The 18067-nt window shown below is 37.1% G+C and overlaps 1 protein-coding gene across 2 annotated transcripts in view; it reads right to left on the bottom strand.

Annotated features, from left to right (window-relative positions):
• PRIM2 (DNA primase subunit 2) overlaps positions 1–18041 on the bottom strand; it is a 90395-nt gene extending 72354 nt beyond the window's left edge. Inside the window, exons 1-4 of one of the 2 annotated variants that reach the window (XM_002194286.6) lie at positions 17722–18041; positions 16986–17089; positions 16594–16673; positions 11174–11294 (exon numbers count right to left, since the gene is read on the bottom strand). In XM_002194286.6, the coding sequence (XP_002194322.3) occupies positions 11174–11294; positions 16594–16673; positions 16986–17089; positions 17722–17875 (459 nt within the window). In that variant the 5' untranslated portion in view covers positions 17876–18041. The remainder of the gene's footprint in view (positions 1–11173; positions 11295–16593; positions 16674–16985; positions 17090–17721) is intronic. The other variant, XM_072926491.1, reaches the window with a different exon arrangement.
• Positions 18042–18067: the final 26 nt, after the last annotated feature.

The raw sequence follows: 18067 nt of genomic DNA, 5'->3' as shown, positions 1-18067 counted from the left end.
TCCTTTCCTTTTTCAGGACTGAGCTTCAGGTATTTATGTGCACATGCCACTGGTGTCCTTAGAAAATTAACTTCTAAAATTTGCTTTTAGTCAAGAGAGCAGCTGGTACTCAAGTGGCACAACACCCTTCCCAAAAACAAGTGATGCCAATCTATACTTTGCTGAATTGCAACTCTAGGCATGAAGCAGAAAAAATAATAATTTCTTAATCAATCTTCTCCATTGCCACACATGACACTACAAACAAAGCTAGCACTAGAATACCAAAGTATTAACCTAGATACCATTAAATTTGAGAATATAAAGTGTAATCAGCAAGCTAATGAATTGCTTGATTAGCAAAGGACACCATTCCCAGCTCTCCTACCAATTAAAAGGATGAAGAGCCTTAAAGAAAACATTCTAGAGGCTTATAAATCTGTCATTCACAAACCTGATGATTATCAATTTCATTTTGGTCAAGCACAAATTAATTAAAAAGAAAATTTTATCTTTTAAAATACTACAACTTTATATCTTAGCTGAAGTTCAGCTTGCTGGCATACCTAAAAATATAAAGGGCAGCACTTGGAATTATCTGTTCTTATCCATCAAGTGAAACATTGTTTGGACTTTTTTTTTAGAGTCAAGAGTGGGCACAGAAAGAACATTTTATGATCTGCCTCACTATGCAGCTAATTCATGGTTACCAATATCACAGCAAAAAAACTCAGTTATACAAGTTCAGCCTCATACATTCCTGACAAACATTTCTCTATATCCATTTAAAGGAAAGCTGAACTAAACAATTACTACTGAATTACCTAGAAACACTACCACATACAAGTTAGAGTCGCACATGACGGAAATGCTAACAGAAAAATAAGAGCTTCCAATAAATATATCAACAAGTTTTCTTTCATTTACAAATCAGGATAGTAACATCAGAAGCAATTTTAAAGAAACTTGATAACAAATGTTTCTCTAGATTCAATCACAGGATTAGCCAGGAAGAGTGTTTCAAAGTTGGCAGACCATTTTCTGAAGTTTATCCCAAACAGCTTGTCAAAAACAGCAGTTAGTAAATTCTACTTGCAGAGTAATTATATCCTGCAGAAACCATCCTGTCAGCTTTTGTGCTGCTGTATTAAGGAACAATATAAACATTTCCAAAGCTACTGCATTCACTGCTATGTAAAAAATAAATTCATTTTTCAAACATTTTGAACTTTAACCACTACAAAGGAACTTAACACCTTGATTATTCAAAAAAAAATATTCTTGCACAACATATTGGTATCATTTTTTAAAAAAAAGTATTGATTTCTCAGTTTTTTTCTTTTCTCATTCCCCGAAAGAATCTCTAAAATATTTACAGAGAAAAGATGAGACACTTGATGACACCTTTCTGCTTGTCTATACCAAGTTTCTTCCAAGAATCCAACATTACTAATTGTTAAGAACTGAAAATCTGTAAGGATGAGGTTAGGATTTGCTATTTTTTCACCTTTTCTAAGCCTTTAGATAAATGGCAGTCAAGTATGACCTGGTCAACTACTGAGTGCTACAGCACATTATCACACAAGTAGTGTGGTTCCCCTTCCCACTTCTTCTACCTTAAGCTGAGGAGCCTGGTGTACATGATCCTATTTTCCACTACATTTTTGGCACAGCTGTCATTTCAATTTTACTTTAGAAATCCAGAGTTACAGAAGAATATCTGCCTCATGATTTTCCAAATGTTGTCTAGCTGCTTTCAGCTAAATTAAGAGAATGTTTTTATTCATCGTAATCTTTACTGCAGCCTTTTCTGCAACTTTTATTTCAAAGAAGTTAAGAGAATGTACTTCATCTAGAAAGAACATATATAGTAGTGAGTACAGAAGGATTCAGCCTTACAGTGGACTGTAAAGTTCCTGTTTAACTCAAATGATGAATTACACAAAGCCATTTAGTAAGAATCATAGTGCCCCAGTGCTCTAAAGGGGCCTAAGTAACTGCACATTTTGTAGAGTAGTTTGACTTTACTTCCACAAGTCAATTTTAAGCAATAAGGAAGATATTCTAAGGGTCCATTTAGATTTCTGCAGATAATCAGCATCTGCTTCTAATCAAACTGAGATGATTGCCAAATTAAAATTTTAATTACCATTTTGCATCATTTCCAAACTGTTGTTCATTAAGTTTATGAAGGTGAAAAAGGACATCCCCAGTAGCTATATATTCTTTAATCACATCTATTACCCAATTCTACAATTTCATAGAATATCAACACCATATGTGCAAATAAATACATGCAACTAGAATTACTGCAGCAAAATGCACCAGTTTTCTCCATAACTAGTAACAAAATAATGCTTACAGCTCAAGGATCCATTAGAGAAGAGTAAATAAAGAGCCCCCCATACATGCTGTCAGTGCACCAAAAAAACAAGAAAAAAAAAATCAAGCTTTATTTTAAAGTTTTGTGAGAAAATATTAAGCTTATTTTAAGCTTAAATATTTGAATCAAACCTCATCCCATCTACCCATCCCTCAAAATGTTAGCTCACTAGAATACCCAGGCTGTTGGGCAATTAACCCAATTACTTTTAGATGAGAATAACTCACTACGCTTATTAAAGCACTAATACTACATGTTTCACAGTCTTATTTAACAAACTCTAGCCCTTAATGAACCACTCTTAACGTTTCTACATACAATTTTGTTGTCTGTTATGACTCTAAGAATGGAGTTAAATGACAGAAAACATACTTTTGGCAGTAAGGCACATTTCTCACTTAGGCATGCATCCGTTACGCCTTTTGCTGTCAACTATAAGATAATCATCACTGGTTTTCAAGCAAAGGGACAAATAGAAGATTTAAGTAGTGGAAAAGTAAGATACAATTCAGAACCATTTCCTTAGCAAATGTAAACTATAGCCTACTTGCATAGCTATTGTCATAGTTTGGCCTGTTTCCACACAGTAATATAGACTCCAGATAGTTTCTAGTTTTCCTCATCCTGTTTAGGAAAGCAAGAAATATTATTTGATGCCCTTGAAATGAAAAGCCATATACCCTATCAGAAGAACATTCTGGATTAAACACCTGTTCCAAAATGGATAGTTACAGTCACAGCCCCTTAATGGTTAGAAATTATATTGAATATTCTCTCAAACGTATCTGTCCTTAATAGGGACACAAACTAGTCCCCATTCTCATTAATCCACACCCAACTGTAGGATCTTCTGTACCAAAAAAAGGCAGTCATAAAGCGTTTTTTCAAGGAGCCGAACTACGAATATTTATACAACTGCCCTACTACCAAGATAAATGTTTTTGAAGACAGCATAATAGTGATATCAGAAAGTCTCTCATAGGACTACTCAGATCATAAAAATGGAAATTAAAGAAGTTTAATTTCTACTGCTTAAAGCAGCTAAAAAAGCACTTCAACTGTATCATCAAAGAGCTATTGTGGAAAAAAATTCCATCGCTAATGCATTTTGCTCTTTCCATTTTATTTTGCAGTTCTTATTCCTTCCTCTCAAATGCCTGCAGATGCACTGAAGAACTCTAGCTCCCCCAGCTGACTATTCCCATCTGCCATTCCTTCCCCATTACTATGATCCAAAGCATTTGTTAAAATAATGTGCTTTACAACAGCATCTAAAAATTAGGACATCTGATTCTGCAATAACTGGCTGTTACCCAAAAAATAAGGCATCTAAACGAGAAGTTATTAAAAAGGTCATAATATTTTTTAAATTCCAAGAGGCTACTCAGAAGTAATAAAGTTCAATTTAAATACGATTTTTTTTCTGCTCTGTGGTGTGAAAACAGCAACAGAGAGGTATTCAAGATTAAATATGTTACACTTAGAAGTTTATTTCTTTTGCACAATGCAGAAAAATAGTGAACAGAAGCATTGCAGGAAATATAAATCCAATTATACAACATCCTGACACAACAATTTAAGACATGATAATGTCTATTAATTTTCATTTTTTCTGGGAGTAACAAAGAGATACTAACAGACTGAAGATAAAGAAACCAGAATATTCAAAATTATGACCAGAATAACACCAAAAAATAAATTCAGAATTAAATTCTGCATTCTACTCCACTCCATATTCCAGTATGCAAGTCAAATTCCTGGAGAGGTATAGCAACAAAGCAAAGCATCCAATAGTACTTAGGAAAAAACATGAGACAAGCAGCTATCCACCTGTGCCAAAAAAACCCAACTGTGTTAAGCTGATTTCACGGCCTTTATCACAGTGTGAAGGCCTCAGGGGCATAAAAAAAAGCAGGTGTCATATTGTGTCAAACACCTTGAGGTCACCAGAAGACACTTTCACATGCAAATGACCAAATAGTTCCACTGGATCTTCTATAGCCTGGGTTCAAAATCCATTGGAAAAGACATGTGTAGAAAAATTTCACTCAAAATAGAAGGATGGCTTAAGCCAAGTTCCACAAACAAAGTAAAATTCAATACTTCAGTTCCTAACCTGTATATTAAAAAAGAAGCAGATCACATACTAAAATGCCATGAGGCTGGGGGCACTGCAAGAGCTCTAGAGAACAGGATCAGAGAAGAAAATCTGATCTAAAATTGAAGCCTGTAAAAATGGCAGAGGACACTCACCGAAATGACAAAACATCACACAAAGAAAGGCTTAAAGAAGAAACAAGAAAGTATAACAACAGATAGAAGGCAAATATGAAGAGAAGGAAAAAACAAACAAGCAGGAAAAAAAGCCCTACCTTTCTCAACTAGTGGATAGAACAAGAAAAAATATGTTAGGTTTGACATTATTTTTAAAAAGTTAAAAGGAAAGTAAAGCAGCAGAATGATGATCACCACTGTGAAACTTGAATATACAGATGCAGGGAACTTTACAATCAAAGCTGTGACATGTTCATGGACAAGGCAAACGGAACTACTGTTATCTTCAAAATGCTGTTGAAAGTGTTGAAGAGGAAAAAAACCCACACACAGCACTTTGAAAATAACCACAGAACACTTTGTCCACCTGAAGAGACCCTAAGACCATCCCCAGGGGGAAAAAGTGTGACTGGTTAAGGTGAAGAGGCTTTTGGCCAGGTTTTTACAAGAACCAAGTGGAATGACCCAGAAGTTCATTAGATGTTCCACATCAGCACAAGATCTATCACAGACCTACAGCTGCAGATGCTAAAAGGATAACTCTTCGATTTGATGTCTAAGAACAAGTGGTAGGTCTTGGAGATTTAAAATTATGTGAGGCAAAGCAGACAAAAGGCCAAAACTTGGATTGAGAGCTTCAAAGGAGATATTTCTAACCATGTCAAGAACAGCTTTAGAGTTGAAGTCCAAGTATCAGTTACCTGTAAAACCATTTATTTTATACAATTCCTTCATATCTTGAACAACTTATGTTGAGATTAAAATATTTTCTTTAATGACTATAATATTTAAAATATTCACAAATTTCCCTTTAAAAATCTTTAAATCTGTTAGTGCCTTTTACTGCCAGAAACTGGCAGGCATCATTGATGTAATTACTCATTTTAGTAGGATTTTAATACTTTAATCTCCTAAATTGATGTAAATCTCAACTGCACACCTGTGTCTGCATATTCTCTTTGATGGGCTCTGTCACCTTAAATGTCAGTATTTCCTCCTCTAGAGTCCTGCTTAAGGATTTCTGATGCTCCCTATGTGACTGACTTTGCACATAGACTATTTAATATAACTTGAGTGCCGAAAATTACTTGCCATACATAAAAGGTTCCATATTTAACTGGATTATGAGAGTACTGTCCCTTAAACACATTTATCTTTCCTTTTTTTCAATATTTAAAGTATAGAGCAGACTAAAAACATTCTGAAATACCTTCAGAACCATTCCATTATTCTCCTTTTACTGCAATAAAAAAACAATAAATGCATCAGGGGAAAATACTCTTAAAGCACAGATTTAGTCTTGCTTTCCTTTTATCTTCACCCTTTCTCGACATTTGATTCAACATCGTGCACTCTACCTCTTGCTCATGCTGGCATACATTGGTAGGTACAAACAATAATATTTCAGAGTACTGTAAAATTTTGAGCACCCAAGTAAGGTTCCACTAGGCTGGGCAACACCAGTCCAGGCATCTTCCACACTTGTCAAAGAGACTGGCCAAAGCTGTTCCTACAAATGATTAAAATGCAATCTACATGTCAGTAGTTCCAAGAAGTATCTCAAATACAAACTCAACTCAAGCTTCATTTTTTTCTCCCAAGAAATCCAGGTCCCAGAAGCTTCTTACAGAATACTAAAGATGGACTAACTTAATCCAGTGCCAGCTTTGTAAAAACTTTCCAAGGAAGTACTTACATAACTTTCAAATTTCCATGATTTATATTAAATTTAGAGAGACTTATTTTCACAAACGTAAAAATTTTGAATTGCAATAATCCTATGCATATTCAGACATATTCATCATACTGAAGTCACATGTTTAGCCTGAATATCATGAAGTTTACAGCCTTCCTTTTTCAAGTGAAGAACATCTTTTTAATCAGGTAAAACTCCCAGAGCAGGCATTTCCTAACTGTAATAAACACTGTGCTACAAAATTTGCTCCATCAGCAATACAAATGTCAGCCACTAGATATAAGAAATCCTATTAAAAAATTAAAACATTAGTTTTCCTTAAATTCCAGTTCTATTTTAAATTACAGAAAGCTCTTGCTCTTTGATTAAAAATTTCTTTAACCATGAGATGACAACTACTATCATTTCAAACTCTCTACAGCTGCCTATCACATAAAAGCTTTGGAAATTTGGTATTTTTTTTCTTCTAGTTGTCAACAATTTTACCCTTTCTAAAATTTGCTAAATAAGATGTTTTTATTAAGTATTCTAAGACCTTAAATATGGAAAGATCCTAACAACTTCTTAAGCATTATCCATTAGTGGGATTGAAGATTTCTCAATTCTATAAAGCAATAATTCTCAAACCACAAATCACAAACTCTCAGAAATTAGTCCGCAAACCCCTGCAAAATATATATGCAAGTACCACTTCCTCATGTATGTAAGCAAATAAAAAAAGGTGAGAGGTGACAGTTATTGAATTCTCAATTTTAGGTTCACTTTATTGGTGCTGTAAAAGACGACAACTGTGACAAAACTGTACAAGACAATCCATTTATTCCTTCTCCCCACAAAAGAGTTGACTCTTGATAAATACTGAGAATAATTTCTTACAGTAGTTCTTAGAATTGTTAACATTGCTATGCCAGCTACACCAAGGTCAAGCTTTAGCAGCTCTGACCTTTCTCAGATTACAGTTCTGAAACCAGAACTGTATCTAGAAAATGCAAAGGCACCTCTCTCTCTTCTATAGTTAAAGAAATTTAACTATAAGTTTCTTATTGCATCATAAGCAACTGAAAGATAAGAAATAGAATTTCTATCCATTTACTCATATAGAAAATGGATTGTAACATCAGAACTCCCTTTTTCTAAAAACCATCTTTTTTTCTAAGAGGCAGAACACAAAGTTTGATTTCTGTCTTGTTTTATGCACAGTAAGGTATGAAAACACTGCAACTTCTAACAGAGAAGCATAAGGAGAACAGTTCATCCTAATTTCCTTTTCAAAGGAAGTGTCTCCTTTTACAAAGAGAATACTGAGTAAAGTAATACTGCTTTTAGAGTGGCCTTACTTTTGTAGAGGCCTCTACATACTCCATAGCATTTAGACCTGTTTCAAATACATATGGAATTCATTAATAATATTCAAATGTTTTTTACATGACAGTGCAAGGAAGGATTAATTTTGCCTAAATTCCCATGAGAATTGGAAGCAGGGGGTGAAAGAAGAAGCAGGGAAGTGGATTTTCAATGAAATGATGCTTTTTTGCTTCAACAGGAATGAGAAAGTAATACCTTCTTAATAATTTTGACATATTGAAGGCACATACAGTGGCACGGAATCAAGACATACTCCTAGCTATTTCCAGCAGCCTGAAAACATTAATTTATTCTTACAAGCCCCAATGCTGAAACTGTGACAGGAGAATATGAGGCTGGGGAATAAGCAACAAAAATGCAGCTCCACAAACACACCTTTCACTGAAAGGTCTGCTAAACCAGAGAATGACATTTCTAATAGTCTCTCAAAGACACAGGAAAGCCTCTGTTATTCTTAAAACTGTATAAATTGTGTTTTACCAACATGCACTGACACCAGATATTTCAGTCCAGCAACACAAAATGTACATCAGCCACATATCTTAGAATATTTAAGTTATTCTAATAAGCAGTATTTTAAGAGAAAGTCTTTCTCTGTAGAGTGATGATTGCATGTTAATTTTTATTCACCCAAGTTTGCAGTGAGAGCTACAGGCAAAGCTGGACTTTCTCAACAAAACAGTTTATAGCTGCAGTGCAAAATACTATTAAAATCATTAATGAAGACACTGCAATAGACATTTTCCTTTAATCAACTCAGACAAACAAAACAGTATATAACAGCAGGAACTCTTTCGTAATATCCCTAAAACACCAACAACAGTTGTTTGTCTAAACAGATTTTGCATTTTTAAAGTTTTTCATCAAAAGAAACTGAACAAGCTTAAGTCAAAAGGGGAAAAGTTTTGAATCTAAGTTATAATGTTAAAACAACTGTGGAATGAGAGCATTTACAGAATTTTGGACAACTTATATTCTGCATTCTCTATACCACATACTTAATGGGCAAAAATCAAATTGTCTATTACAAGAAAATAGGATAATTTACATGTATGTGCATGTATAAAGTCTAAGTTACAATGCAACTTACATAATTGTACATAATTTCTTTTAAAGTTATAAAAAATAAATAATCCTTATATAAATTATCCTTAACCACAATTTATTGCTACTGCATTTAACACCAGCCTCTAATTTTGTGTTATTTAAGCTAAATCGTGGTCTTGGTTATACACCTACAGCTTCAGTAACTCACATAATATGCAGAAACAGGAAAAGTCAAAATGGTTTTTAGCATGCACAAACATGCGCATGCCCCCATGGTGATGGTAACACAGAAAGTTACATTTTTGAGCAATCCATACATGATTTTCATACTTGGATTATTAAATTTTAACTATGTCCTCAACAGCTATCATAAGCATTCATTGAATGCACTTATTTTTTCACTTCTACATAGTTTTCCAGATGTCAGTGTTGACAAAAAGAACAATGCACAGTGTCCCCAGGTCATTGTAGTTTGTTGTGGTTTCTATAACACGAAGCCACATCTTAAAAGCAGTTAGAAGATTGTAAAGGTTGTAGAGCAACATTTATGAATAAAAACACATTTTGGCCACAATTACTTTTCAACTGAAGTCAACAATGTGGTGAGAACAGACTACACATGTAAGAACATTCTTACATTCATGTAAGAATCAAACGCAGCCATTGCTTTCCTTATTACTGAAACATTTAGGGTGAATTATCACACAATTCAAGAAGAAAGCAAGATATTATTAACCTCAGTGTTATTTGGCCCAGATGGCCAGATAAGATCTTATCTGAAGAACCCAAACAATGTTCTTATCTGAAGAACATAAATTTGGGACCTGATAAGATGAATCCCAGAGTCCTGAGAGACTTGGATTATGTAGTTGCCAAGCCACTCCTTGTGGTATTTGAAAAGTCATGGCAGTCAGAACTCCAAAGTGAATGGAAAAAGGCAAACACTGTACACACCTTTAAAAAGCCTAGAGAAAACCCTGTCAACTACCAACCAGTCAGCCTCACCTCTGTGCCTGGAAAGATCATGGAACAGATCCTCCTAGAAGCTGTGCTAAGGCACAAGGATAACAGGAAAGTGATTTGGGACAGCCAGCATGGCTTCATCAAGGGCAAGTCCTGCCTGACCAAACTAGTAGCCTTCTGTGATGGAGTGACCACATCAGCAGATAAGGGAAGGGCTACAGATGACATTTATCTGCATTTCTGTAAAGCTTTGACATAGACCCCCACAACATCCATCTCTCCAAATTGGAGAGAAATGGATGCAATAGGAGAACCATCAGATGGATAAGGAACTGGCTGGACATCTACATTCGAAGGGTAGCGGTCAATGGTCAACTAAAACACAGGAAGTTTCAACTCTGCATGAGGAAGAACTTCATGCTGAGGGCTGCAGACCACTGGAATAGGCTGCCCAGGAAGGTTGGGGAGTCTCCCTCTCTGGAGATGTTCAAAACTCACATGGTTCCTGTGTAACCTGCTCTAGGTGACTCTGCCCCTGCAGGGTGATTGGAGATTGGATCTCCAGAGGACCCTTCTAACCCTAACAGTTCCGTGATCCTTCCCCTCTGCTTCACTCTGCTGAGAGCCCACCTGCAGTGCTGCATCCAGCTCTGGGGTCCTCAGCACAGGAAGGACATGGACCTGTTGGAATGAGTCCAGGGGAGGGACACTAAGATGATGAGAGGCATAGAACACCACTTATGTTAGGAAAAGCTGGGAGAATTGGAATCGTTCAGCCTGGAAAAGAGAAGGCTTTGGGGTGACCTAATTGTGGCCTCCAGTACTACAAAAAGCCTAGAAAATGGAGAGGGACTTTTCACAAGGGCTATGTGGTCACAGGACAAGGGGGAATGGCTTCAAACTGAAGGAGAGTAGGTTTAGATTAGAATTAAGTTTAGAGCAGGAAAAAATTCTTTTCTGTGAGGGCAGGGATGTCCTAGAAGAGGCTGCCTAGAGGAGCCATGGATGTCCCATTGCTGGAAGTGTTCAAGGCAAGGTTGGATGGGACTCTGAACAACCTGGTCTACTGGAAAGTGTCCCTGCCCACAGCAGGGAGTTGGAACTAGATATGTAAGGTCCCTTCCAACCCAAACCATTCTATGACCTATGATCTAATTCACCCAAAATTTTGACTCAAAAATACTGAACAGCTTTACTAAACCTTGTTAACTTACCTGTGTAATTACACATTTTTTCAGCTGTGTTTGTAGACTGAAGCAGACTGAGCTTTTCTTGTTGTAGCACAAAATTACAACACTTAATCCTCACACACACTATTCCCCAAGTTTAGAAGTTCTGTGTGGTTAGGTTTTTTTAAAATCATAACTGCACTTTCTATTTTTTAAACATGATTGCTAAAACTATCTTAATGAGAATTGCAAAAAACAACAGACATGCAACACAAATACAGAAAGTAACACACTTACAGCTTCAAATGATAAGTTAACATGTTCCAGGAATTTCTGCATTAAATTTTCAGTTAGTTCATTGAAGCGATACCGGAAGAGATCCATTTCTTGTTGAAGAAACCAACGCCTGAGATCCTCACTGCAAAAAAAACAATTAAAAAACTCATTTTCTGAATCTACATTATTTCTTTGCTTGAAAACTAGACCGCAAACCTAGTGAACACAACAGTAATGCTGACTTTGGCATGTGACCCACACACACTGAGAAGCTTGGAAGTGAAGGCAGGAAACCTTCAGTAAAGCATACTCAATCAGAAAAGACTTGTGGAGAGACAATACTTTTTATTTGTTTTGGATAAAAAAAGTTGTAGGTAACTTTCTCCCCTGATATTTAAAGGACAGGTTTTTTTCTACAACATGGCACAATACTTCTTCATTGTACAATTAACATCACAATTAATGTAATGAGGCAAATACATTTTGAAGACTACTTTTTTAATTCTCACTTTTGGTTTATCTCCAGCTGAAAAATATTAATATATCTCAGTAAATGTGACAATTGTGCATTCTATTTTAGGCAACAAACAGCATGCAAACAGGCAAAATGAAAATATATGGCAATGAAGTTGGGTGAGGAACAAAAATAGAACATCTAACTCTTGACAAAAGAGAAAAAGGGGTTTAGCAACTGCAGGTAAACAAGTAGAACAACAAACAAGAACACAGGGACAGGAGTCAGGAGACATAAAACAACACTGAAGCCAACCTAAGTACTTTAAGTACTCATGGAACTCTTCACATCCTAGTGCTGATTCCCAGGCACTAGCACATTACTGAAAGCCACAGCAAGTAGGTACCAGAGTGCCAGTAAAAAAAGCTACCCCACGTGTCCCAGCACAGAATGCAGATGATGCTGTACCTCACTACCACAAGGCACTCTCTTAAACTGCCCTCTGAGAGCTACCCTGTGGGCCACTGCCATTGGAATTCACAGAGCACTGAAATACTGCAGGCTTACATATGTTCTCTTTACAGTATTTAAGCATCTTTTCCCATGGGGAATATGTGAAAAACAACAGAGTTGTTTGTGGTTTTGTAGACAAAACCTCTGCTTGAAATACGGTTTGAAGAAAAGTAATTATTACACAAAATAGCTAAACAGAAAGGCTGTTAAGGTCCTTTGTAGAATATAATCCTGTGGACAGTGCAACTTCAAATGGAAGTTAATGCTCTAATAACTGATCTGTTGCAGTTCTGTGGCCATCTTGGAGGGCAGTTAAATCCTGGGATGTGATAATTTTTTCCAGTTTCCTTGATTTACAGCACATTTGTTTCCCTATGGGGGGAACCAAACAACACCACCACACACACACATAAAAAACAAACAAATCACAAACATGATTATATATAATTTCTTTGGAGGCTGGCCAGTCTGTTGTTCCTTTCCTTCAGGAAATCAGATCAAAGGCTGTCATCCCACCTATCCACTGAAGTTACCATAACAAGAAAATACTATTTTATCTCTTACACACACACCTATGTGGACTCTTCCTACAGCTGATAAAATAGCTGACAAGCTGACCTCACACTACTGTATATGTCCAGCAAATACCTTTAAATTTACTTTCCTAGGATCACCATCATTAGGGCATTATACATCACTTCTAAAGTCAAACCATATTTTATACTGATTACTCACATGAAAAAAAATTGTACACTCTCATCTCAAACTTATATTAAGGAATAATACTTATTATCAAAACCTCACGCTTAACTGAAAAGTCACTATCATTAGATAGCTTCAGCAGCAGCTTGGTGAGTTAAGAGAGTAGCAGGTTATTGAAGTGCAGAATATCTCCTCATTTTTTGCCACTTAACTCTCTGGTGTGCAAATTATTTAGCAGTTTAAACCAGTTCATAGATTCCCAACTTTAAAAATAATGTAAGAAAACAGTCTCTTTCATATAGGGAACAGCACTTGAGGGGCTGGGGTTGGAATAGAAATACTCTTCACTCCAAGGAGGAAAAAAATCAGCATAAAGATAGAAGCATGAAGATATAAGTACTTTATAGAAGGCATGCAAATGCTTGTAAATCTGGAATTTAAGGCTAGTAGCTCCTATTCTACAATTAATACAAGAGTTCCAACAACTTAACACTGATTTATGAAAACTCCGGGCATGGGCCAGATTACTGCTTTACTAGGCAATCAACACCAATTTACTCAGAGTTTAAGTTTTAAAGACTAGACAGCAAGAAGAACATGGGTTCAGATAATACACAAAAGAAAATGCTACTCAACATAAAGAGGGAGCTATTTTAGCAGAGAAGTCTAATTTATCATTTAGGAAAAAAAAATGTCAGGGAGTAGTGAACAGGCCTTGCTAAGTCTGAAATAGAATTTATGTCCTTGTTATGTGACACAGATGCAAAACAAACCAAAACAACTTTAAAACGGCACAAAAGGATGTTTTAAAATTTCCTGTATAAAAGAAATTCCTGCTGTCAGAGCAGAGGTAAGATTTATTTCTTCCATCTTAAGACAGTAAAGTGAAAATTATGCCCCTGTGACTTTCAAGGTTCTTCATAGCTGATTTGCTGAAGTGACAAGAGATGCAATAGACAAAAACAAAAATGCACACTCCCATCCACATGCAAATAAAATTATCTCTATATCTTTCATGTGCCATGAAAGCAAATGAAACCAGGTTATTTTATTTCCTGGTCTTGACAGATCTAAGTGACATTAGAAGAGGTGTGAAAGAAGGGTATGGATGAGACTGTTCTCTTGAGACTGCAAATACTTTGTCATATGGAAATAAGCTTTAAACTATTGGATTTCAGAAAGCAGAAGGAAAGTTAAGAGACGATGACTACCTTAAAAATTTAACTGACCAGAATGGTGGAGCTGGTCACCTCAGATCACATGAAAACCAAATCAAAACAATCCAATTTACAAGTGAGGACTGACAGTGACTAGAAAAGAAAAATCGATATAAACTTTTACCCCTGGATGGCAGTGTTGGCCAACTGAAAATGCACTGTGGCAGGAAAATGTAAACACAGGTACACACTCAGGAACTGAATTCAGCCTAGCTTGCAGTTATGTCTATTTAAGTGCACTTTTTCAATCACTTCTTCTTTAACAACTTTCTTCAGTTAACCTAATGATTTGTGCCAAGCTTATTTTTCTGACGTAGTATGATAAAAACTTGAAGTACTATATGTTCTATTTGCCTCCCAATTTTATCTTTTGGAAACTTGCCAGTTGTAGACAATAGAAATATCGCCACAGTAGTTGCTTTTCAAGAGAGAATAGAAAGCACTGGGTTACAGGCCCACCTCATAGTTCTTAGAATGCTGTTTTCCATGTTATGAGTAAGCACTAAATCCACCTTTTCGAAGTATAAGTAGAAACAGACCAAAAGCTGCTTTTTCAAAATGCAGGAAGTACATAAAAATGAGAACACAAAATGTCATCTGCAAGTTGTCTAAACAGTGTCCCAGAGCTCTATTCAAAACTCCTCCTCTATAGATGTCTTTCCCCCCAGATTACAAAGCCAGGTTCTTTCCTACTGATTCTGTGACCCAAAATAACTTTTATTCATTTCTGCACAGCGGTTCACCATTAACAAGCTGCCCATTTCTGCCCTGCCTATAGGCTAATATTTAATACAGGGTTTCAAAAGTACCTGCAATTTATTTATTTACTAAGTAAGAACTTCAGTCAAATTCTCACCTTCCACAAGAGCAGAATTTTCATTAACTACCAACACCCTCAAGCATCTTGTCTCCCACAAAAAAAAAGTAATGATCTAAATAATAAAGTGTTTAAATTTTCGGCTTTGGAATTAAGCCAAATTGATTATTCATAATGTCACTAACACAAACCATTATGTTTTCAGGGGCCTTTTAGACCCCAGACTACTTGAGGATGCTACCTGTTAGGGGGTTTTGGCAAACTTACAACACATGTAAAGAAAGATACTATCAAAATCAGCAGGACTAGTACGATTAAGGGGATTTATAAAAACACAACACAGGGCACTAGAAAGAATGGAATATTACACTTAATATTCACAATCTCAAATTATACATGTAGAATACAAAGGGATATACAAAGTTGCAATTCTGTTATTCAATCTGCTCCCTTCTTTCAGGATTTCAAGCTACACTACTAGAGTCACTGCAGTGAAGGCTGGTATTGATCTCCACATCCACAACCTATTCCTCATGGTACATGCATCATGGATCTAGCAGGCTCATTGATCACACACATTGACAAACTGTCTTCAGCACAGCCCAGATGTCTTTTGAAAGGACAACAGGATGAGATGCCAATGATCTGGAAGATTTCAGGGTGTTTAAAAGTCACCCAGACTTTTAAACAAAAGGTGAGATTTAAAAAATGGTGAGATCTCATCCATCTAGAGGCAGGCTTTTGAGACCTTTGCTACTTCCTACTCTGATCAGATGTTCTGCAGCAAGAAGCCAAAGCCATTTCAAAGAAAAGCCCCATCCATTCCAGCTCCATAGCCCAGCTTACACCACAATCCCTCCTACTCACCTTCCCTGTTTTTGCTTACAAATCTGTATCTATAGCAGCACTTCAGTCATGTCAGCTATCACAGTATGGTGTGATACAGTATGCATTCCATCACAGTCACTTAATTAAAATGAAGTGTATTGCAGCCTTAAGTGCAATTGAGTCAGCAATTCAACACACTTCATATCTGCCAGTTTTAATTAAAAAAAAAAGACCACAGTGATAAGAGTTCACACAAAAGTATAACAAAACAACTTGCAGACATGAAGCACTAACAATCTCTAATTTCATCCAAAAACTACAGGAGAAACAAAAGAATGTGTTTTGCAGGATCAAGATTTTGCTCGAAATTTCATATAACAAAAAAATTGCAGTGCAACCAGCCACAGCAACGAATATGGACAAAAAACAGAGGCAGTAGATGAAACATCAAACTCAGATGGTACTTTTAGTCAGTCAGAAACAGTGCTCTCTATACAGTAATATAAAGCCTATTTAGGTAGTCAGGTCTTTGGTCAGTTATCAACAGTTAGCATATAGAGAAATTAAACTATGCTATCAATCACTGCAAATGCCTGACAAACAGTTAATACTGACGGGCAGTCATTTTAAAAAAAGTGATCAAGAGACTCAAATCAATTGCATGTGTTTAAAAGCCAAAACTTTGTAAATTTTTTAGTTATCACAAAATCCAGATCTTAATTGATTACACATATCCCTTTTCATCACAGTTGAGATCAGATTCCTAGCAAAAAATCCTCTTTGAGCCTCCTTCTCTCATTAGTAGCCATGCAACTCTAAAGCATCTGTAATGTCTACAATAAAGCACTGCAGTATCTGTATACATTTAAAATTAATAATCTGAGTACAGCATAATCCAAAAAGTACTTACGACTGGCAGTAGGCAAGGCGGAGTATGAAATGAGAGATATGATCTTTTCTTCTTGCCTCATAATCGTCCTCAACCAAAGCCTGTAGAACATATTATTTCTGATAAATAATCTCTCCTATATTAAAAATTCACAATCAATTTACCATTGCTATTTAACAGTGTATTAATAGTCATCTTTTAGACAATAAATGCCACATTATTGAGGAACATGTTTACCCTAAAGAAAGAAGAACTTCAAAGGAAACCCTTCCAAGAAAAACTACACCTCTGACAAAATCACAGAATTGCAATTTTAGAAATAGCATTTCAACACCTCTACTTTTATTCATTATTCTTGAATGGTATAAAGAAAATAAAGTGCAAGGGAGTTCTATGTCTTGATCTTTACTCACTCTGTAGGGAAACTTCAGTTTCCGGAGCTCAGCCTCCAGTTTAGTTTTGTATACGTCAGAGCCTCTTACATGGCTCACACCGAGATTTTCAATTACTTTAAGCACTGGGCAAAAAAAGAAAATGTCCATGTTAGAGACAACATGCTGAAATCAAACTAAATGTACAACAGCTTGGGAAAGGCACAAACTGGGGTAAGGCCACAGGAATTGCTTTTTAGTGGCGTGAGGAGCAAAAGGGTGAGAAATATAAAGTGTGGCCCGTGAGTCCTGAACAGCTGGTCCAATTCTGGGATGGATGCCATCAACAAGGAAAGGGAAACAGCTAATTCTCATGGACCAGTCTCAGAATATTGGTTTCAACTCTAACAAAACCTTGGATCCAGTTTTCAGGACTTCAGGGGAATCCCTGGCTGCCAGCCACAATGACCTGAAATGCAATACTGTGACATCAAATATGTCACAACATTTATAGAATGTGAAATGTGCTCATAAAATCCCCCCGTGTAAACCAAAACTACACAGTCCCGACAGCTACAATAAACGCCTCTTGGGAAATCTCTCTCGGCTCTCCGAAATGCCCAAAGCAACTCGTTTTTCTTTAACGAGAGCAGACAGCCCAGCTCCCGCTTATGTCAGGCGAACAGAGCATCCAGGCCTGCCAGAAACACACACAGCCATGACAGGAAGGGTTCAAGGCATCGAGGGAGGGAAGGGACGGCAGGGAGACGCTACTCACGCCTCAGGCGATCGACGGCAAAGCTCTCAAATTCCACCAGGGAGATGCTTTCCGTGGGGGGCTCCAGGTAAAACTGCAGGCTGTGAGGGTACTGCTCCCTCCGGTCTCCAGCCAACCGCGCATGCCTCTGCCTTGCTCGACTGGAGAACTCCATCTCCCTCGCCCCGGGGCTGCCGCTGCCTCTGTCTCCGTGCCCGTCCGGACCACCGCAGCGCCGCTCCCGCCGCTCCGCCCGGCTGGACCCGACCTGAGCCCGCCCGAGCCGAGCCCCGGCTTCCCGCGCTCCTCCGGCCCCGCCCACTTCCGCACAGGGCCACGCCTGCCGGGCGGCCATTGGCTGCTGCAG

Source organism: Taeniopygia guttata, chromosome 3 (assembly GCF_048771995.1).
Source record: "Taeniopygia guttata chromosome 3, bTaeGut7.mat, whole genome shotgun sequence".
Lineage (NCBI taxonomy): Eukaryota > Metazoa > Chordata > Aves > Passeriformes > Estrildidae > Taeniopygia > Taeniopygia guttata.
Note: the sequence above shows the minus strand (reverse complement) of the source record. Positions and strands in the feature narration are given on the sequence as shown.